Here is a 23,504-nt window from a genome sequence, read left to right as displayed (position 1 = left end):
CTAAAGATCCAAAGTTTTAAGTTGCCTATCAATGATAAAAACATCGAACTGGTCGATGTCCCCTTAGTAAAAAAGCTGTTTCGTTTCTGTTTGTTTGTTCAAGCGCCATTTGCTGAATAGCGCTAGTAGCGCTAAATAATCCAAACACACTTGTAAAACCTGTTTGATCCTCTGGCATTTTCATACGACTTTGATTCAATGAACTTAGCCAATTTCTTCGGCGATATCATTGTTTCCATAAATACTCAAAAATTTCAAGGATATTTAGAGGTCTAGATTAGAATGGTTTTTGTCGGTACTTATACTTATACTTATATACCAGTTTACTACTTCTTATCAGTAGCAGTAAACTGGTTTCCAAGCGAACTGGCTTGAACTGGTTTGACTGGTACGACGAAGTAGTTTCCCAGCAGCTGTTCGTACATGTTGGTCCACTTCACTTGTATTCCCTCATCTTTGGTGTGGGTTATCGAGAAAAAATTCTTTCTAAGGAACTAAAGCAGCTATTCCGTTTGGACTAGACTTTTTAAAAAGAAGAAGCGAAGTGCTTTATTTGTGCTGACAAATGGCGTGTTGCTGGTGGAAGAAGCTTTCAAGCGACAAAGACAATACATGGTCATGGATTTTATGTTTTCTCGCTGCATTTTCCAACGCTCTTCATTTTGGCGTTTCTTTAAGTTTTGGAGTTTTGCTACCGTATTTACTGGACCATTTCAAAGAAAGCATAGACAAAACAGGTAAAAATCTGCGAGTTCTGGTAAAGAACAGTTCTCGTTCTCTTCAAAATTATATTTCAACGTGGACAATATTTTTTCAGTTCCTGATGGTCTCTCGAAACTTAATAGCTATATCTATATATTCTTTTCTTAATTCTAACAGTTTCTGACTCAGTACTATTTTCTTTATGTGAGGGTTTTCTCTTGTATTTTTAGACTAATTTTAATAACCGTATCTTGCATTTTCTAAATCATTTATTGAATGAATAACATCGAAATTGAATTATTTAAAAAAATGGGGAGAAAGGAAGAAAGAAAAATACCTTGAAATGCCAAAATTCTTAGTATGATTTTCATTCATTTCGATAATCTTATTCACAAATTTTTAATTTTTGCTTAAAGAGAAATACTAAAGTTAAAAAAAAAATTTTTTTTTGTTGGTTATTATAATTAGCGGGATGTTACATTTGTTCGCAACTTGAAAATTTTGCTTATTATTTTCAACTTTTCATTAAATCATTTACGAATTTAAAAAAAAAATCATATTTTCAAAATATGTTTATTCTCTGTTTATTTGCTCGTTTTACATTTTGGCATTTGTAAGCTGTTTTTCCGACTTGATGCAAATTTACTTGAGTCAAAGCTCACGTGTTGACATTATGCATTTCCATTGTTCAAAACTGGTGTCCTATAGATATCAAAGCAATCAAAGCGTCAAAAATTTGATAGAAAGATAAGGGATTACACAAAATTATGAGATATTGACAGATGGCAAAAAAAAAATCCTCTTCAGAAAAAAGTCGGGTTCTTAAGAAACATTAAACATACTAATTAGTTAATATTGTCGAAAAAAGGAAGGAGAGAGTTAAATTGTTTACAAAAATCAGACGTCCAAAGGCAAAGAAAGATCACTTCAATTAACCATTTTTACCATAATTATCCATACACCAGCGCTGTCATACGGGCTTTCACGCTTTATTTTCTCTAGCTTACTTTCACACACATTTATTTTCGAATCGACATAAAGACGGAAAAAATTTTTTTTTTAATGCATGCGTTTAGTCGTATAAGCTTACTTTCTTTTGGACGAACCTGAGAGTGAATAGGAAGGTCGTGGGGCGGGTAAACGTACCGTAAAATCCAGATAATAAAATAATTTTGGAATAAGGGCTTTAAAATTTCCTTCAACATTCCTGGTAATTGCTAAATTTTAAAGCAATGCTCAAAAATATCTTTCGAGTCGAGGCTTTAAGGTATAACGTTCCTGCAGCCGATTTTTTGTCAGTAGGGATTGGGAGGGTCTGCAAAGTGATGAAATAGATAAGAGAACCATATCCCCAAACCTCGACTTGATGACCATATTTATGAGTGTTCAGCCAAGGCTTAAATTTAAACTATTAAAGAGCATGGCTCGTCCGCAGCCAGAGATTACTTAAGAATTTATTTGAAGCTACCCATAATGCTTCACTAGATTTTACATATCAAGATTTGAGTGGAGTCTTAATATTGAGTGATATGAGTGGAGTGAAAAGAAATGATATTAGGAACATGGAGAAATTGATTACCTGCTGCATAGTTAATGGAGCGGAATGGTTTGGAAACTCCATAGAACAAAGCTATTGTTTTGCGTTTGATGTTGAACCGTACCATCACGTGATACTGACCCTGCACAATGAACCAAAGCAAGTATGGCTGAAAATACTCATTTCCTTATCATTTTCATGCATGAACATTTTGAAAGTGAAAACTTTCATTCGATGACCAAAACCCATGTGAATGAATATTTCCGCGCAGATACAGTTAACTTTACTAGATGATAAATAAGAAAGCATGAAAAAAGGCAATTTCCTTTTCAATAAACAATTTGTATTAATCATAAAGGATTAACTTACGAATAATAATTATTTTAGAACGTTTTTTAGGGTTAAAAACTTTTCCTTCTCTGTGCAGGGTCAACGTCATATCAATGCATAAAGTCGAACAAAAACATAGAACAATAGGTTTCCCAACCATTCCGCTCCATTGACTATGCCTGCTGTCACGATGGAAACTGAGTAGCCATTCCTCTAAACATTTTAGTACAAGCATGGTTGAGTCGTAAGAAAAAAGGTTCCTTGCCATTGAGCTTTCAGTTAATAAATCACAAAAAATCTTGATATGTCATGAGCTGGAAAGGGTAAGAAAATTCTGATTGGATTACTAAGATTTCTCCTTGATAGGAAACGAAAAATGGGCTTACAAAGTTTATTTGGGAGGGATATGGATTGCGGTAAATTGAGGGCTAAAAAAGGGGAGGAGCCACTAGCCATTCCGAGATTGAGAAAAAGACTGGGTCGAGTTGGCATTGCAGTGCATTGTGGGATTGTTTTAGGAGACAAAATAGACGCCATCTTGGAAATGTTCTCTAAAACAGTCCACAATGCACTGCAATGTCAACTTGACCCAGTCTTTTTCGCAAACTCAGAGTTGCTAATAGGCAAGACTAGGGGAGGGGAGGGAGGAGACCATGGCCAGGACAATTTCAGGGGTTATTATCAGGACTTTACGGTATTAACATAGAATATTTAGGTAATTAGAAAGATAACTAAGACAGAAAAGACAGCCTTAGTGTTAGAATTGATAATAAAAATACGACAACAGCAGAGATAACAATCACTGATTGTTATTTGGAACAAAACGTTTCACTTTTTCTATTTATCGATAAGGAAATGTACCTGGGGCTGCAGCCGGGGACCTTTGGGTAGAATACTTGGTTACGCGTTTATCTTACTATAGGTTTCTCATCAAAACACTTGTAGAATGCAATTCCTCTGAGAATATAAAACTTAAAAGTATCTTTTCAAGGGCACTGGTAAACAAAGAAATACTGCTGAAGGAAAGACACGTGGTCTGAATTGGGGAAACGTAACGCCCAAGCTTTAAAAGGTCTATTCCAAATGGCTTACTGAGATGCGTCCAGATCTATGATTTGGCTGTCAAATGCGCAGTATTGTCATTGGGAGCCAATGCTTACTCAATCAATAGTGTGTGGAAATAACCGCTTTCTTGGAAGAAAATGAAGGGGAGTTTTGGAAAGAACTTACGAGTGAAATGGATACGAGAAGTATGTAAGCAGTCTATTTTCTTATAAGAACGAAATGGCTAAGATATTTTCTTGGAAACTAGAGACGGCCAGAGATAAGGTTTTCGGGTGGTATTTGCCCTGCAGTCTGCCCCACGCTTTGACGCGCTCGCTATGGAACAATCAGGCTTTTGGCAACTTCTGATTTTTGAACTCCATTCGAAAACGTTAGTCAATAGGTCCACTCCTGCGGCCTCGGCCTGCGGCGCTTTTTAGAAGGCATGCGCATTAGTGCATTTTTAATTTCTCTTGTTACAATATGAACGCCCCACTCAAAGCTACGCCATTTTTCTTTTGACTGATTCATCTTGTACTTTCTCTTTCCTGATGATTAAAAGGAAAATCGCAAATCAAACTAACTTTGTCGTTTTCTCCATTCCATTTCAGCAACAGCAGGCTCCGTTGCTATAGCAATAACATTCCTAGCCACTTTACCAGCGGGAAAACTTGTAGATTATTTCGGCCTCCGAGTCGTTTCCTTAGCGGGGTCCTTAATATGCGCGTTAAGCCTTCTTTTGACCTCGTTTGCTAAAAGCATTGTAGTGATATACTTTACCTATAGCCTGGGCTTTGGAGTAGGAAGCAGCTTTCTATACACTGCCTCCATGTTTGTCACAACAAAATACTTCAAAAAAAGACGCGCGACGGCTGTTGGAATTGTTTGTGCGGGTGGTGGCTGTGGTTATCTTGCTATGGGTCCTTTGATACAGTTAAGTCTTAACGAACTTGGAATAGCAACAAGTTTTCGGATCATGGCAGGAGTTCTTTTCCTTCCTGGTATATTCTCTCTCTTGTACTCCTCCGATACTAAAACGGCTATGAAAACAGAAGAGAGAAGAGAAGACCTCGATACAAGACCGTTGAAAAAAGTTCACGTGAAGAAGAAAATGGTAGATTGCTTGATATGGAAGAATCCAAGTTATACAGTGAATATTGCATCGTTAACTCTAGCAAGTCTAGCTCATTATATCCCTCAACTTTATCTGGTAAGAATACCATTAAAACCAACGAACTTTGACTCAGTTTCCGAAAATATTTAAAGCTTGCCATATGAGAAAACATTTGAAATCATCTGATTAATTCCTTACCCGCATTCTTAATATTTTTCCCATTTTTATCATTTTTTTGTTTAATGGTTGCACATGAGAAGACACATGAATATTGAAATGAACTTTATTTTCTAGGGAATAACACGTTTTCTGAACGCGCAATTTGAAGAGGTATAATTTGTGGTTTGATACGATATCCAAAATGCGCGCGGTAAGGTAATTAGAGCAAGGCAAGCAAGTGAAGGCTAGCAGAAGTTTTAAAAATTGGAAACTAACTACAGCTATTTTGTTCATCAGGTCGAGAACTGCGAAACTCTTGGTATTTCTGCAATGAAAGCATCCCAGCTTTTAATTTTCATCGGCCTTGCGACGATATTTACTCGTACGACCATCGGCTTTCTTCTCAACTATCCGAGGGTTTCTTCATCGCTTGTCTTTCAGTGTTCCCAGCTTCTTGACGCTTTTGTACATTTAACGATACCATTTGCGAACAAGTACGAACATTTTGTTATTGTGAGCGTTTTGTACGGTTGCGCAGATGGGGCATTCTGCACGACGTTAAATCATATTCTTCTAACGTATGTGCGAAAACCTGAGCAAGTTTCTGCGGCTTTTGGTTACGGATGTATCGTCAATTCCATGACTATTGCGGCTGGTGCTCCATTAGCAGGTACTACAGTGACTCGGGCACTTTCATTTGTCAACTTGTAACATTTTTCTCTCTCGAATTCAAATTTGGAAATTGGACGATAATGACGTAGGCAGTAATTGGCTGTTTGTGACTGCCAGTAATGACGTAGCAATACTTCGTAGATTGTGATTGGCCAATAATGACGTAGCCAGTGGTTTGTTGATTGTGATTTGCCAAGAATGACGTAGGGGGTACTTTGTTGATTGTGATTTGCCAATAATGACGTAGGGGTGCTTTGTTGTTTGTGATTTGCCAATAATGACGTAGGAGGTGATTTGTTGATTGTGATTTGCCAATAATGACGTAGGGGATGCTTTGTTGATTGTGATTTGCCAAGAATGACGTAGGGGGTACTTTGTTGATTGTGATTTGCCAACAATGACGTAGGGGGTGCTTTGTTGATTGTGATTTGCCAATAATGACGTAGGGGATGCTTTGTTGATTGTGATTTGCCAATAATGACGTAGGGGGTGCTTTGTTGATTGTGATTTGCCAAGAATGACGTAGGGGTGCTTTGTTGATTGTGATTTGCCAATAATGACGTAGGAGGTGCTTTGTTGTTTGTGATTTGCCAATAATGACGTAGGAGGTGCTTTGTTGATTGTGATTTGCCAATAATGACGTAGGGGGTGATTTGTTGAAACTATGTTGTTATTGGACAACTAATCATGACGTATGTAGTCCTGTCTTGATTGTGATTGGACGATAACGATGTAAACGTAGTACTGGGTTAATTGTGATTGGACAACGAATAATAACGTGGGCTTAGTTGCACGAGAAATGAAAGACACACTACTGCTATTCTCTCATCCGCATTACACGAGAAGCAAATGGACTGACTCAATGTTTTGTTTTTTTTCCCAAGGTATTTTGATACAATACTATAACTCGTACAGTCCCGCATTCTTCGCCGGCGCCGGTGTCTTGTTCATCTCTTCGATGATTCCTTCAGTTTACTTGTTCATCGAGGGGATCATTTCTCAATGTTGTAAACATCCACGGAGAAATCTCGAATCCACCATAGCAAAGTTATGTCCAAAGCACAAGCTAGAGTGCGAACATTCTAAAGACAAAGAACGTCTCCAACCAGACCCTGTCGGCCCTTCTCTTACGGCTGTAAATATTGGTGTTTTCATTTGAAATGATATTTGAAACACGTAGGATACGTACTTATTTCATTAGCAACATGAAGTTAAGAGCCTCGACGCTATGCAAAGGGGGTCTTTACGCTTGCTCTCTATCTCTTTATTCTAGGGCTGAACAGTCCCTATATTGCGCGCGAAATAGCGAGTACCCGCACGCGTATTTATGTTGATAGCGTGGAACATGGCAAATAACAAAGTGGAATCCACATTTTTATCGTGTAAACACGTCTGCTGTGTTGAAGGCACGATATTTTGGTATACCCTTGACCAGTGTGATTAAACCCTGTTGCAAACTGTAAAACCCGCGCAAAAAGAATTTACATTGGCTATATGTCTCATTGTCATCCTAAAGTGTAATATAATTTATGATAACAATATTATATTATTATTATATTATTTATATGTGACTCCATTCACTCCTCCCCCTTCCCTTGTAAAGGAAAAGTATTTTTTAAGGGGAGCGGGATAAGCGATGTTTAAATATAAGTGGGTACCTTTTTTTGTAGGTTTGTATTTTTTTATCAAAAGGAATTAAGATGTACGTATTTATTGAATGTCAATAGTTGAGAGTAAATGACCACAGGTAGCCCAATATGGGCTGTTTGTCACGTATTTCGATTTGAGATTTATATACGTATATATTTGTTAGCGTATTAATTGAATGTAAATGAAAAGTCAATGTTCAAGAATATAAAATAAAAAAACCTCAAGGATCCAAAAATCAGCTGTTTTATTGTTTCATATTCTAGCTGGCCGGGCAAGCTGAAAAAGAGTTGCTGTCGTGTGTAAGGTTTGTTGCGTGACCAGTTGCTGAAGCACACCAACCAACCAATGTCGTTATAATATGGAGAACTATGACCGGTGACCGGCTCAAAACTACTCGCTGCACTTTTTGAACGATTTTCGACAACGTTTTAATGGAGCTTACAAATGCAAAGAACGGCGAAATTCAGGAATCAGGCAGCCAGGAAAATCCTAGTGACGAAAGAGAGAATATTTCGCAATCGGTCGCAAAGAAATACAAACAAGATGGCGTCTGGTCGTGGATAGTTTGTTTGTCTGCTTCTTTATCCATTGCTATTGCTATTGGCATTTGTTTTAGCTATGGAGTACTTTTACCAGTGTTTGTGGATTATTTTAAAGTCAGTAGGGAAAAAGCAGGTAGGATTTTAAGTGCTGTAAATCGACCATGCGTTTTGGAAAAAGTGCTGATGCATAATATACGAATTGGAAGATAATTTACTAAAAGCGTACCTATCCTGTCAGCTATATCTTCCTTGATTTCTTGAAAATTTCCCCCCCCCCCAAATCTATTTTAGATAATAGAATGAAAAAAACTTTAGATAAAGAATTTTTATTCTGTTGAAGATGACACGAATGCATAGCTTTGTCGTTGAGAAACTCGGTTCAATGAAATGTCCTGGCATATGTAAATATTTATCGGGATACTTGCAATATCCTGTTTATTGATTTATATTATATTTTTGCTTTTAAAGTTCATATTTATATTTATCAATGTACTAGTTGTTCAATGATCAGCATTATTGATCATATATTTCAGCACTGAAAAACGAAAATGACAACGTTTACCGGTATATGAGATTGAAGATATTGCGTGACTGTCACCCTGCGTTTCTTTCGGCCTGCTGTCCTCGTTCTTCGCCGCAGGCCAAAAGAAACGCAGGCTCTGGGTACGAGATTGCCTGAAATCCATCTATAAAATTTTCCATTGTGGCGCATTTCCGGGTACATCGTTACAGTAGGAAAACAAATTGAGATATGGAAAAAAAGGAAGAAAGTGTCCCGTGCAATCATTCCCGTCTTGAGAGAAAAAATTAGTTCACAGTAAGGCAAGTTTGTATATTTTTTAAAATACTCATACTAACCGTTCAATGTGTGTACTATTTTGCAGCTTTGGTTGGTTCCTTGGCTATGTGTTTTACGTTTCTCTTTGGACCTGTGGCCGGTATCATGGTACAGCGGTATGGTTGCCGGGTAACCACTATAGTTGGTGGACTAACCTGTTCAGTAGGTCTCTTTTGCAGCTCTTTGCCCAACAATATATACATTCTCTTTGTTTCGTACAGTTTTCTTCATGGGTTTGGCTCTAGTCTTATCTTCAATTCTTGCCTGGTTGTCGCCTCGTTGTATTTTAGTAAACGCCGGTCTATTTCTACCGGAATCGTCACCGCTGGCCAAGGTACACACCTAAGAAAAGCATTTTAAAACTTTAATTAACATCGTGACGTCACATTATTCTAAAAGTAGATATTAAAATAAGAGGGGAAGAGGAAAAGATTACACGCGTGACCGGAAATGACGTAATCAATAACAGCTCATTTTAAGCGCACATAATAACATAATATTTCCCACTTATTACTTAGGTATGGGAGTTCTAATGTTTGGTCCAATCATCAACTCACTGGTAACCGGATTAGGTTGGCGCAAGGCTTTCTTGGTGCTTGGAGGCATAATGTTACTAGTTTGTTTCCTAGCAATGACCTTTAGTAACAATGTCGAGAAGGCCGACGAGAATAACCGCGAAGTGGCGGCCAACAAACACATTCGTCCTTTCGAAGGTCCTCTCTATAAAAACGCAGTATTCGTGGTGATCACTTTAGCGGCTTGTATATGTATGTTTGGAGAATATATCCCTCAAGTCCATATAGTAAGTTGTAGCTGATGTCTAACTCTAGCTCTCTATTATCGATCTCAGCCACGCGCGGTGAATGATGGGAACGATGCAGGTTTATCACCTTTTGCTTCCCATATCTCCTTTCGCGCTCTATGGAGAGGCGAATGAGAGGAGAAGGGAATTGTAGGAAAATATTTAAAAATGGCTACAAAGCTCTGGCCCTTTTCGGAACTTCGAGGCGTTGATTTTTTTGCGCGGGGGGGGGGGGGGGGGGGGGGGGGGGACTGCAAGGATATACGAATACACACTCGAAGTAGAAGAGAGGGCCAACAAAAAATTCTAGTCGAGAGAGACATTTGTGGATTTAATATCAACAGTATTTTTTTTTTCCATTTTTATCCTAATTCATTTTCCTACTCTGTCCACAGGTGAGTCACGGTAACGATCTGGGGATTTCCAGCAATGATGGATCCAAGTTGTACATCTTATTCGGCCTGGGTTCTTCAATATCTCGTATAGGTACGGGATTATTATGTGATTTCTACGCGTTCGTCAATCCCCGGTGGTTGTTCCAGGGCACAGAGTTCTTTATAGGAATTGCTATTATCCTCAGCACTTTATCCAAAACCTACACCAGTCTGGCGACATATTTCTTCTTTTACGGTTTCTTTGAGGGGATTTACGTCACAACGCTGAATATTCACTTACTGAATTGCACGGTCGTGGACAAAAGAGCAATGGCTTTTGGTGTGTCTGTTGCATTGAATGCTCTCTTCACTGCCTCTGGTCCACCTATTGCAGGTACGGTATTGAATTGTCATTTGTGCTCTTACTGAAATTTGTAAAACACGCTGCAGTTTTAAGACAGTTTCCTATGTCTGTGGACAACTTACGATACTCATAATGCTCATGTTGTGACTTGCGACCGTGCCGTGTCCATACGCTTTGGTTGGATGAACAGTGAATTCGCACGATGCGATTGGTTCAGAGAATGCCCTCAATTCCATACCGTGGTATCGTGTCGTGTTCCATGTCAAATAAAATGTACCCTATTGACAGCCAATCAAATACCACATGGCCTCCTGGATTATAATTCACTGAATCGCGCGAAATACATTTAGGTTCAAACATGTTCACAGTCACGGATTGGCTCAGCACGCTCGTTTCGTAAAGTTATTTTCTAGACGAAAACAAATGCGAAATGTGAGTAATGTGCTTGCCTCTAAGCGTATTTTGGTTGAGTTTGAAAATCAAAACCGCACTCTTCGAAGACGTCGATGAAGCCATCTAGTGACTCCAGCCCTCAAAAAGTACAGACTAACTGTAACTGAAACATGTTTTAACGCCATTCTCTACTTTTTTTTCTTCCTTAGGTCTGATGGCAGACAAGTTCGGCTCGTATAACCCCTCTTTCTACATGGCTGGTGCATTCACTATTGTTGGGGCCATTGTACCCTTTGCGATCCCGCGATTATCGCACATAATCTCAAAGCCGTCAGTAAGAGAACATGTGTCAATCAATGACGATCCTCGAAATAACACAGAACTGTTGCTTGAAACATCTATCTAAGCTCACAGATTTCGTAAGTTCGAAATTAATGGCAACGCTTTTTGTTCGAAGCCTCAGATGGACGCTTATTCCATGGCAACGATATGCAACAACATGCAGTGTTATTGACCCCTCTTACATAAGACCATCTATTTTAGCACCCATTTCGATCCTTATTAACACCCGTAATAACGTGTTTGATGCCTTTTTAAACCCCTGTTATAATTCATAACAAACGTTTGGTATTTAGAAGGCTACAAATCACCACCATCCCAACGGATCAAGTAGATAAAAATGAAAAACAAAAATTTATAATAAGATAATTTATAGTATATTAAAAACTACTTTAACGTTTCCTACTCGTGTTTTTGTGACTAAAGAAAGCAGTACCCGGGGGTAAAAGGGGGAAGGCGAGAGGACGGAGGAAAATAAAAGGGGGGAGATGAGGGGACGACATAGGGGACGTAGGGAAAAAGGGGGAAGAGAGGGGAAGAGAGGGGAGGGCATGGGGAAATGTGGAAAAAACGAAGGGGGATAGCATGAATAGACATTGCTTTGGATCGCCTAAGAAATTATTTACTGTAAAAATATAGTGTCCTCCTGTAAACCAAATTAAAGTAGTTGATCAGATAGTCCTGTTATACAGCAGAACCTGTTTTAAGCGGCCACCTTGGGCAGTTGTCAAAAGGCAGCTAAATAGAGGTACTGTTATTAGTTGTGGGGTGTGCTTATTTTACTGTGCCTTGTACAAGAACACCATAAAATCTTAAAGGTCATGGTTTTTGGATTAAAACGTTTTCTTTGGAATTTGTAGCAGCGTCACTGCTGAAATTCCTGACACACAGCACGTCTCCTCGTGGAACAACAAAAAGAACAGCGCGTGTTGACGATAGGAGGTTTCGTGACCAGCACTTGTGAAAGCGCAAAAAGACTTTCTAAGACTTTTGAAGACTAGAAGAAAGAACAGGAAACACGTTTTCGGGAAAATACTAGAAAAAAACGGCCAATTACCGACAATAAAGAACCAGAACATCACCCAATACAATGACTGACTGGATGTTGATTGTTCGCGCTAATAAATTTGACCGGCGTTGTCATAGAAACTGGCGTCATGTGTTTAGCTATTTACAATTCTCCATGGAGTTTGAGGCCACTATTATTAACCATTGGATTGCAAAGGAGGAGTGCTACACGACAAGGGCTTTAGATTCCGTTTTTAAAGGACTACGATTCAAAGTCCCTCTATAGTACGAAGCTATCTACGTTGAGCAACGCCGGAACACTGCATCGCTTCACCAACGACTTCATCCAAGAGTCTATATTTAATATCGCTTACATTATCATTTACAGACAAATACTATAGGATTCTGGACTTCTAAATAAGGTTTCTTTCTTAAGTGGTCTAAATTTTGGAAGAGGACTTTATTTTGCTACGGTATGGGTTGTGGATCTTCGAGCGCCAAAGCTGCTTCTCCCACACCACAGAAACCTCTACAAAACCAAAACGGGGTCCTTACAACGAATCATTCCGATAGCCAACGCAAACTTAAGGAATCCAAGCAGACAAGCCATGCCAAGGAGGATAAATACGATAACAATAGCAATGAAAAACCCAACATCAAACCAGAGAGCAATCAAGATCTCGTTATACCAACCGTAAACCAAGAAAATGAGAAAAATAGACTTAATTCGTCTAAGTTAAATGGTAAGTATGAGCTTGATAGACATAAATTGATAAAAACATCGGGGTACGTGCTTCGCCTAATTCATATCTAAACATTGATCTTATTCTACAAATTTGTAAATTAGTTCAGTAAATCGGAGTGAAAATCGTTCCGGAGTCCGGATAGTTTGCCTTAATAAGGCTGCGCCTTTCCTTTATTAAACACAACATTTAATAGTCTCTTAGAGTTTTACAAATTAAACAAACGTTCTAAAAATTCCTAAAAATCAATCTGTTTGATATTTAATTATTTTCCAATGTTTGTTTGTAATAATTAATATAATAATCTTTGTTTACCATTGTGTGACGAGTAATGTTTACTCAAATGTGTAAGGTTTAAATTCCAAGATTATATTTCCAATCTTTCGAATATCTTTCATCTGCAGGGCATCAAATTGGATGAATTTTTTGATATAAGCTTTTGGATTCTATTTTTAATATTTCGCTTCTTCAACTTAACCCAAAGGTCGCACATAAAATGTTTTCAAGTACAAAAATTATATTACTTAAATTAAAAATTCATACGTTAATGTTATTCTAAACTTTGAATTTTTGTTTTTTAGATATCAAAGGAAGGAATGAAAGTTTAGTTCCAATGACTGGAGTTGCATTTGAAGTCAATTTAGATGAAAATTCAAAAAGGAAAGAGATTAGACGAGTTCCTAAATTACAGGTAAAAATAATAAATAACTAGGAATAAACGAGAGGGATTAACAAATAATAGTAAGCATTACGTGGAATCCAAGAGATTAAGATAAATGATTCACAATAATTATTCAAATAAGTTGTTTAATTGACGTTGAGTTTTTTGTATTTTTTTTGTCTAGAAATTGGAAAATGTTACAGTGCTTACTGCCGAGATGCTTGCCAAGAAACAAGCTATTGCTGAGGAGAACAGACAAAAGGTAAAAAATAAGAAAAATGAAAAAAAAATTGCGATTTTATAAATTAATTTATGACGTTAGCTAAGTAAAGGATTAAGTGCATTTATCGTGGCAATGTAATTGAATTGAAATGAGTTTAGAATAAAAAGGAAAATGAGAAAAATAGAAATTAATATTAAGTTCAAATAAGGTTTAAAAAGCTCCAAAAATTATAAAGGAAAAATTTTGAATTTTTATTAAAAAGATTTTAACGATATTTTCAGTTAAAATAAAAATAAAAAAAATAAAAAAATTAAATAAATGAAAAAAAAAAAAAAAAAAAGGGGGATTTTATAAATTATTTATGACGTTAGCTAAGTAAATTTTATCAATGAAATCACGAGCCCATAAGGATTTAAGTGCATTTATCGTGGCAATGTAATTGAATTGAAGTGAGTTTAGAATAAAAAGGAAAATTATTAAAAAAAGGACTTAATATTAAGTTCAAATAAGGTTTAAAAAGCTCCAAAAATTATTAAGGGAAATTCAAATTTTTATTAAAAAGATTTTAATTATATTTTTAGTTAAAATATTATATGTAAACTATTAAGATGCTAGGGGAAAGCCTTATTTTTATCAATAAATCCCTTGCAGGACTTTAAAATGCAGCTCAATGCGGGGACAACACAATATAGGTTCCAATTCTCAGGAAATTGGAATTCTTTTGTTTTGTCCTTCAAATCGAGCTGCTTTGAAGACAACAATATAACCATGTTCGTTTTTAAAAGTATGATGAATTAGCTGAAGATCAATTAGTTAAAAAAGATGAAAATTGTGTTGGATGGTCAGGATGTAATTAAAGAATTTCAAAATTGCCTTTTGTTCATAGGAAATTCAAAGAAAATTAGCTAAAACGACCAGAAGAAAAAAGAAGTTACTTGAAGCAAGAGAACTAGACAGAGCACAAGAGAAATTCACAGAGGTAGTTTGTAATTTTAAAGCAATTCATTCAAGATTGTGTTTCTTCGTACTGTACTTGAATCAATGTGGAGCGAAGGCAATATGGTTCACAAATGAAATTATGAAAGAATCAACTGGCAAAAAGTAATTTTAATATAGGCCTTTTTAATAAATCCTGCAATGCTTTATTTTGTGCATTTCACATCAAATTTTCTAGTTTCAATTTTTACTCTTAAAAGAAAAGGAATACAATAATTATTTGTTAAAGGTGAAAATAATGCATTGTGGAAGTTGTTAACATAGGGGTCTATAAAAAAATGTTAATTTATTTGATATAAAAATTCCATGTTTTATTGTAATATAGTCAGGGAATATTCAATTATTTTTTATTGCACAAAAACTAAAAGTTTTCTCCTTTGCACTCTCTCATACATGTAAAGGGATAATAAATTATTCTATCTCTTTCCATTGTAACTTTGGTCTTTTTCTGGAGAGCTTTGGAAATTAGAATGAAAATGAGAAAATCTCCCATTTTTCCTAAACCTCTCATCCTTTGTCCCTCCTCTTCAAAATTAATAGGGAAAAAACAAAACTTTCTTGGTGGGACATTTTTTGCTACCATTGCAATTCCTTCTTTCCCTCAGCATTTATTTTTTATCTGTAAATTTATTCATTATTTTCATTCATATGGTATGATTTTAAATTTAGCATATTAATGATGAAATTTTGAATGGTATTTTAGCTTGAAGAAAAAATGAAAGTCCAAAAAATGAAAAGAGCACAAATCCAAGCAGAGATTATTTCAAAGCAACGAAGAAGAGAACTGCGAGCACAGCAAGTGAGGGCAAGAGCAGAAAAAATAAGAGAAGGAGGAGATAATGTGGAGCTTGATCTTGATCCTGATAATACGTACAATGCTGATGAAGAAGGTATAATATTAAAATTTATTGAAACCCTGAAACAACCTCTGGATCAAAGTCAGCAGGGGCGGATCCAGGATTTTTTCAAAGGGGGGGTTGTAGCATTGATTGAGGTACTTGTTTGGCGGGAAAGTAGCACAGGGTTCCCAAACGGAAGTAGGCCTTATGATAAAGATAAAAAAGCAAACGAAACACGTTTGGAACCCCTGTTTTAATAAAACTTGCAATGCTGTTGGTGTTGTCATGGAAAAAAAAAAAAAAAATCATGATGGCTTTCATGGGGGGGTTGCAACCCCCAAAACCCACCCCTAGATCCGTGACTGGTCAGGGAGGCACGTATAACGCAACAATAGAAGTAACCTCTGGGCTGCATGATCTAAGCAGGGGCATGGCTAACTCACAGATTGAACCCTGAAACAACCGATGGGCTGATCAAAGTCAGAACGGCACGTCTAATTCACAGATCATACACTAAAATAACCTCTGGTCTGATCTAAGCAGGTGCACATATGACTCACAGATTGAACCCCCAAATAACCTCTGTGCTGATTGATCAATGTCAGGGCAGCACAGCTAATGAAATTTATGAATGATTGATTTTATTGCGTAAAAAGTTAAAATTCAGTTAAGATTGAGTTTAAATTTGTGACTTGTTAATGTTCCACAAAATTATTCAAATAATACAAGTTGCATGAATTCTAGAAATATTGACGTGTGTTAAACAAGATGCAAGAGTAATCAAGTTTTTAGATTTCACCTTTGTTTGCTTATTTCTTCAACAGACCAATCATGGGACACTGATAAAACTGAGACCAACCCAAGTAGTATTTCACTGCCGAGCAGTAGTATAACACAGATACAAGAACAAGACGAACCAAAGGCAAAAGAGATAACAGATAACACAGAACAGTCTGTTCATGATTTTTTTGAAGAATAATCTCAAGTAACGTTGTTATTTAAATTTAAGCTTATTTATTTGATATTGATAATGCATTATATTATTTATTAAGATTTTCTCTCTTATAAAAAAGATTTAATTTCTTTACAGTATTTATTGAAGAGCAATGTAATTTTTTAGACAAAATTCAAAAGCTAGATGCACATATTTTAAGCTCATCTTAACATGCGATTTCTTTGACTTCAAAACCCTTCATTTACAAACTTCAGTTTGAAAAAAGAGCGACTTTCAAATCTAAATGAGTTACAATATAGAATGACATCAAATTGGGTATACATAAGACCCAAATGCTATAAAATAAAGGGTCATATCAAAGAATTTGCCGTAAAAGATAGGAGATTTTTAGGGGAATATTTTGAAGAGTAAATAAAAGACAGTAAATCTGAAAGCAAATATTTTCATTGAGATTTTTTAAACTCAAACTTCATGACACGTGCAAAGAATAGCACGAACATTTACCAGTTTGTATAAGATAAATGGATAATTGGAAGAATGGAAAATGGATAAAATGAATGAATGAATGAATGGCAAAAACAATGGTTTAGAAATAAGTCTGAAATCAGAATTCTAGAGTTACTATAAACTTTATACAAATTAAATTAAGTGAACTAAGTATTAAAGTCATTGAAAAGCAAAAGTACTCACACAATTATGATAGTTTAGATTTTACCATAATATTATAACAATGCTAATTTATTTTTATAGAGTGAAAAAATAAATAAAACTTTATAATTTTGAGAGCCATTTATACTGTACATTTGATTAATCACTAGCACTATCTTTAAAACGCATGATATGAAGTTCTTTAATATCGTACAATTTTAAGAACTTGATAGCACAATGTTTTATCAATAATCTTTATCAAACAATCTTCTTCTTTGTATTACAAATAGCATATAAAGTATGAAATTGTTGATCATTTTTGTGCATTTTTTTATCGCCTCATGGAAATTACACAATATAAAACATTATTTTCATGGTATAACATTTACCCTTTTTTCATTACTGTTTCATTAGAAACATCGGTGCAGAACATTAATTCATCTAGTCTTACCAAGTGGGATATACAGTAGAGAAGAGGATAGTATACTTGATAGTTATCTTGCAGCAATCATTTTGACTGTTATAGGCTGAAAATTTATACAGATACTTCATTGAAGATGTTTTTTCTTTTGTGAAATATATTATTACATACTATTGTTCTAATCAGTAATACAGCTATACCATACCACTGTCAATACCACTACCATCATCAACACTACCAGGTAGAAACAATAAACCACATTTGTGATAAGTAAGCTAGTGTAGTGTAGTGTAGTGTAGTGTAGTGTAGTGTAGTGTAGTGTAGTGTAGTGTAGTGTAGTGTAGTGTAGTGTAGTGTAGTGGTTGGTAATTGGATGGTGATGGTGTTGTTGTTGATGATGACGATGGTGACAATAATGATGCTGATGATACTGACCTTAATACTGTAGGTAATACTGATGATAATAATATTACAATTACCACAAATCTACTCACCTTACTACAATAAGGACATTCACCAAATATCATATTAAAGCTCTGACGACTGGATGGTAATGACTTCAGCCACTGAAGATGTCAAAAGTAACGACCACATATAGAAATCTGTTTTACAATAATTTTTCTCACTATTTTGTCATCCCTTTTTACAGGGTCACCAAAATATTTTACGAAATCATTGTTAGCATTCAATGAGTAAGGACATATACCTCTATGAGACAGATTTGATGGAAAGGTTGTCCGCAGCGAGAGTCATCACAGGCCTTGTCTGGTATGGCGTCATTTAATCTATATGAATAGCAGATGCCACATTCCATACTGAAGTCCTGTCAAAAAAAGGTACCATATTTTTAATCTCTGTCATTTGTTTTGGTGTAGGATGTAACCTGATAGAATATAGTGTAGAGTTACATACCTCTTTGTTAGTAGTGGATGGTGATGGAAATTTCAATTTTAGAACATTTTCCAAATTGGTAAGAATTGATAGTTTAGGGTCCCTGGAAAAAGAAGGATGAAATGAGTAGATGAAAGGATGGCTGGGATAGATGTATGGATAGTAATAATGGATGGATAGGATAAAATAATGGATGGACATGGATGGATGGATGGATGGATGGATGGATAGATGGATGGGATAGATGGATGGGTGGGTGGATGGATGGACAAGGATGGATGGACAAGGATGGATGGATGGATGGATGGATGGACAAGGATGGATGGATGGACAAGGATGGATGGATGGATGGATGGACTGATGGATGGGTGGGTGGGTGGGTGGATGGATGGACAAGGATGGATGGATGGGATAGATGGATGGATGGATGAACAGTTGGATGAATGGAATAGGATGGATTGACTGTATGTGATGGATCAATGAATGGAAGGTCAGTTGGAAGGATGGCTGGCTGGCTCAGACTGAATGAATGATGTAATAGATGGATGGAAGAGGGATGGATGGATGGGATGGGATGGGATTAGTGATTATATTATATTTATTTAGCAATCGATTGCAGTACTTACCATAAATTAAGGTTGACATTTAAGTTCTCTCTCATTGGAATAATAACTACAAACAAAAATATGATTCGTAAAACAACCTTGTACTCCTCTATCTCCATTTACCACAGGGTACCCAGTTGAAAAAATGTTTCTAATGAAGCTCAGTATACCATATCTTACCATGATCAGCGCCGAGAAACCTGCACTCAGGAAGAAGTCGAGGATGTACTGGATTCACCTCTAGATGTATAGATGAGTTATTGCCTGTAAAAAAAAAAATATTGCTTTGGACCAAGATGGGAGCAGTGCCTAATAAAAGCTTCAAAAGACATCCTCAACATGCAGGGCTGTATCCACCAGTAGTGTTGGTCTGGTTGAAACTGGACCAGCTTTCGGGGAAAAAATATAAGAAAAACAAACAAAATAAAAATTTAAGAAAAACTGAAAACCCTCAAAAACTGAACAGATCAGAAATTTATGGCAAACCTGACCAATCAGAAATTTGTGGCTACGGCCCTGACTTAGCATGAGGGATTGTATACCTAATGCTATCCTTCTTGTGGTACATGATCTAGAGGGTTGGTCTGGTTCCAAGACCCAAGTGTTTTTATCTATTTCATCCATTATGTCCCAGAATTCTTCATAAGTCTTTAATGCCTGTTATCAAACCAAAAGTCATAACATTACAACATTAGGTAAAAGAACAGCCAGACTTCAGCATACTCATACACAAATCCATGCCTCTTTTGGGCTCACTACAGTATAATACTGGTAGACTCAAATTTGCTTGAGTGACCAAAAATGTCTCCAAGTCGAGGTTTGATATATTCATCTAATGACAAATTCATCTATGGCAATTATGACAATTAGGGATGGACTATTAGATAATTGAAATTGGAGGGGGGAGGGGTGTTACAGGAATTTATGTTGCACAATATTTATTTTTTTGTAACAACCCCTGCATCCAATTTTTTGTTGCTTGATATTTCTTTTCACAAAGAAATATGTATAACATTTTTTCATAGGTGCTTGCTCGATATTTAAAAAAAAATTTACATACCCCTCCCCCTCCTCAATTATCTAATGGTCTGTCCCTTATGATAACTAATTCACCTCCTCAAACTGATGATACAATCCTTTCAAAGGTGAGGGCTGGAAGAGAGAACAAAAATAATGAAATATTTTCTTCCATCATTCAACCTCCATTTTTCCTCATCATATTGTATTCATCATTCCTTTTGGTAGCCCAATTAACGCTGTTATCTTCCAACTTCCAAGTTCCAAGTTCCAACTTGAAAATCATGGGAAATGACACATACCGAAATGACCATACATTTCACATGTAAAGAACTCATCATATTGTATTCATCATTCCTTTTGGTAGCCCAATTAACACTGTTATCTTCCAACTTCCAACTTGAAAATCATGGGAAATGACACATACCAAAATGACCATACATTACACATGTAAAGAACTGACCATACACGTGACCTTGTAACGAAGTGTTCTAAATACTGTGTAACAAAACTGACATGTAATGAAAAGACTGGTATTCAGTTAGGGCCCGTTTACATGATACCGGAATGAGTTCGTTCCGGAACGAGAATGAAATTTCATACCGTCTTTACATGAGAAAAATCCACATAACGAGTTCTGATCAAGCTACGGGCGCATTGAAATGTCTGATACGCATGTGTTATTCGTTTCATTCATCTCCCGGAGAGCAGTTTCATTCCAGAATGAGTGGTTCGTTCGGAATATCGTTACGGAATGAGCTTTTAGTTCCAGAGTAAAACCGGGATGACTCATTCCGGAATGACTTGTTCTGGAATGAAATATTGCTCTGGTATCATGTAAACAAATACAAAGAAATATATGGCAACCGGGATGAACTCGTTCCGGAATGAAACTCATTCCAGTAGCATGTAAACAGCCCCTTATACTAACTAGTGTAGTACCTGTGTTGTAGACCAGTTGAAAGGGAATTTCCCAGGAAGATCAGTTGTAACAGAAGGTGGAGTTAGAGGGTGCTACAATCATATGATGAAATAAATAGCTTAATATAAGACTAAAATAACAGGTATTTAGAGTAAGTGTACGTATGTATGTGTGCAGAGGAGTTAATATACCATTAGTTTGTGGGATGAAGATGGGAGTTGTGGCATGGAATACCATTCATAAATCAAGATACTATATATCAAACTCAGGGCGGAATCCCATTTCACTTGACAATAGAAATTTAATTGAACTCATTCCTTGCTTAAAAATAATTAAAAAATACATATTTTACCAGGGTACATGTAGGCCCGACAGCAAAGCTGTTATCAAGGAGCACCCTGGACAAAGTATGGAAAATGCTAACCATCTATAATTCCTTTTTGGTAAACACAGTCAACTCAGCTGAATAATATGCTGTATTCTACTGATCATTTTATGAATTACTGATATACTGTACCTGTTGTGAGAGATGAATGGTTATGACATGTTCTCTTTGTCTGCTGTCTCTGAAAAAAGATTTAAAAAATTAAAAAAAGAATACAAAAATTATTGATTAATTCAAGGTATCAATAAAATATGAAGGTTCTACAGCCAAGAAACTAGACACAGACTACCGTTAATAATAAATGAATAAAATGAAAAAACCATACCTTGCCAACAGTTTTAATACTTTAAATGAAGGGTCGACAAAGACCAACCTAACGAAGAAAATATTATAACAAAAATATATATTATTCATTAATTCTGTTTAAACTTTAGTATGCTGTATATTCATCTTGTAATTATAACATACTTGTTCCAAGAGATAGCTTCTATTTCTTCGATCAGCTGGGTGTAATACTTTGGTTGACTTATGGCCTGTTCTTCATTTTGTGACTGTAGAAGTCTTTCCTGATAAATTATATTTATACTATTATTTATTTATTTATTTATATTATAAGTCACCACCAACAACAATCTTTCTCAAGACTACACTCAACAGGACGATCACATTTCACAACAAACTTCAGCACTTGGGTTCAAACCATTTACTCTTAGTATTTATATTTACTAAGGTATTCATTTAAGCACTATTATAAATAAGAATATATTGAATCTTATCACATCTGTGCATGAGTGCCAAAGCATTATCAATATTATTCATACCCCACCAGTGCTCACCAAGAACCAAATAGAACTAATATTTATAATCAATTGAATTATAAAGTCCCCCTCCCTCTACTCCCTCTTCCCCCTCCCCTGGGGCCTGATACTCAGGTCATTAATTCACTAACCATAATATCTTTTAGTTCCACTAAAAAGGATGCCAAGTCTGCACTTTGAGCAAGTCTCTAAAATAAAAAATAAAAATTTTATTATCCAGAAATACATGGCTGCTAATAGCTGCAGCACCTTAATATGCAGCCCGTTAAGTTCTACTGATCACAGATGTAGATTGAGACAACTGAAATGCGCTATATAAGAACTTCCCATTTTATTAAATATCCATAGCACCTCATTGAGGAGATATGTTATGCTTAATCCCCCCCCCACCCCACCCCCTCTCATTATGTGTACCCGAAAACTGACCTGTTTTATGACACTTTCATAGTCTTTGAGTAAAAGCCTGAGCTTCCAGCTACACTCAATTCTTTTTAAGAAAAACCAAAATGGCATTAATGTGTGACTGTTTATCATTTGGGGGGAGGAGTGGAGCAAAAATGGCACACAGCATTTACTGCATCCACACACATTCTTTCTCTGTACAAAATAGACCCGTTTCGAATTCCAAGTTACCGCTGTGTTTCTTGATTACAGACTCATTTGCACAGGGTTAGCCTCAAGTTTGTGCAGAATATTCACGTGTTGCAGTCAAGGTCTGTCGAGCTTCAAAGTGTTTGTATTGTTGAAGTTGTGCATTCTTTACTTTACCGTTGGTATTTGTGAATATTTAAACACTGATACGAGGCTAACCCTGTGCAAATGAGTCTGTAATCAAGGAACACAGTGGTAACTTGGAATTCGAAACTGGTCTATTAGTAGTCCTCACTCTTTTTGCACTCGCTCTCCTCCTCACTACCTAAAACATAGCGTTAAAGTATTTTTTCTGTCAAAATTTATTTTTGCACACAAATTTGTGCAATGGGTCGAGGAAAAAAATTCGTTCAGCTAGTTTACTCATTTATTATAAAGAATAACAAGAAAAATAATACTTGTTATATTCATGCTTTACCTTGCATCTTTAAGAGAGTTGTCTTCAGGAATAGTAATGCAAAAACGAAAACTCTTTCTCTGAAAAGTGGGAAAAAGTTTGTCAGAAAGGTCCAAAAAAAGTTGCGCATTTTTTCGCCTAAAAGCTGAAATGTTCAACCTATTTATAAATTTATGACATAAACCTGCATAAAGTACTAACTCTAGCAGTTATATATCCATCATAACGTCTTCCGTTTGAGTCTTGAGGAATCAAATGAGGACAAACTTCATGAACTTCAAGTTTAGCCGCCATTTTCATTGTAAATATTACAAGGCTCTGCTCTCCACAGGAACCCCACTTATAAAATCACACTCTCCAACACAAATTTCATCCTTTATTATTATTCAATCTAAATTTCGTGAACCGTATCTGTTAGGATCTTTTAGGGAATATTAATTGCTTTGAATGGTTATTCGTAATTT

General features: G+C 36.2%; 3 protein-coding genes across 3 annotated transcripts; 2 read left to right on the top strand and 1 right to left on the bottom strand.

The window, feature by feature from the left end:
* Positions 1-204: 204 nt before the first annotated feature.
* On the top strand, positions 205-11,262 carry LOC116302099 (uncharacterized). Its single transcript, XM_031711340.2, has 10 exons — positions 205-737; positions 4,225-4,823; positions 5,184-5,556; positions 6,443-6,714; positions 7,472-7,512; positions 7,618-7,883; positions 8,635-8,922; positions 9,107-9,390; positions 9,786-10,158; positions 10,731-11,262. Exons 1-10 carry the CDS (start codon positions 566-568, stop codon positions 10,925-10,927), a joined length of 2,865 nt encoding a protein of 954 aa, XP_031567200.2. The 5' UTR covers positions 205-565; the 3' UTR covers positions 10,928-11,262.
* Positions 8,061-23,334, bottom strand: LOC116303572 (E3 ubiquitin-protein ligase FANCL). Its single transcript, XM_089040693.1, has 17 exons — positions 23,242-23,334; positions 23,062-23,120; positions 22,419-22,479; positions 22,124-22,180; positions 21,643-21,740; positions 21,500-21,547; positions 21,307-21,355; positions 20,810-20,881; positions 19,964-20,002; positions 19,393-19,507; positions 19,031-19,114; positions 18,872-18,917; positions 18,267-18,348; positions 18,061-18,177; positions 17,849-17,920; positions 17,385-17,460; positions 8,061-8,930 (listed from the first exon to the last, which is right to left on the bottom strand). Exons 1-16 carry the CDS (start codon positions 23,332-23,334, stop codon positions 17,428-17,430), a joined length of 1,125 nt encoding a protein of 374 aa, XP_088896819.1. The 3' UTR covers positions 8,061-8,930; positions 17,385-17,427.
* LOC116302252 (uncharacterized) lies at positions 11,787-17,054 on the top strand. Its single transcript, XM_031711520.2, has 6 exons — positions 11,787-12,611; positions 13,193-13,302; positions 13,457-13,534; positions 14,382-14,474; positions 15,195-15,381; positions 16,155-17,054. Exons 1-6 carry the CDS (start codon positions 12,344-12,346, stop codon positions 16,307-16,309), a joined length of 891 nt encoding a protein of 296 aa, XP_031567380.1. The 5' UTR covers positions 11,787-12,343; the 3' UTR covers positions 16,310-17,054.
* Positions 23,335-23,504: the final 170 nt, after the last annotated feature.

The sequence above is a fragment of the Actinia tenebrosa genome, unplaced genomic scaffold (genome assembly GCF_029948245.1).
Source record: "Actinia tenebrosa isolate PJP-AT-01 unplaced genomic scaffold, QUT_ActTen_1.0 PGA_scaffold8__29_contigs__length_14323225, whole genome shotgun sequence".
NCBI lineage: Eukaryota > Metazoa > Cnidaria > Anthozoa > Actiniaria > Actiniidae > Actinia > Actinia tenebrosa.
Note: the sequence above shows the minus strand (reverse complement) of the source record. Positions and strands in the feature narration are given on the sequence as shown.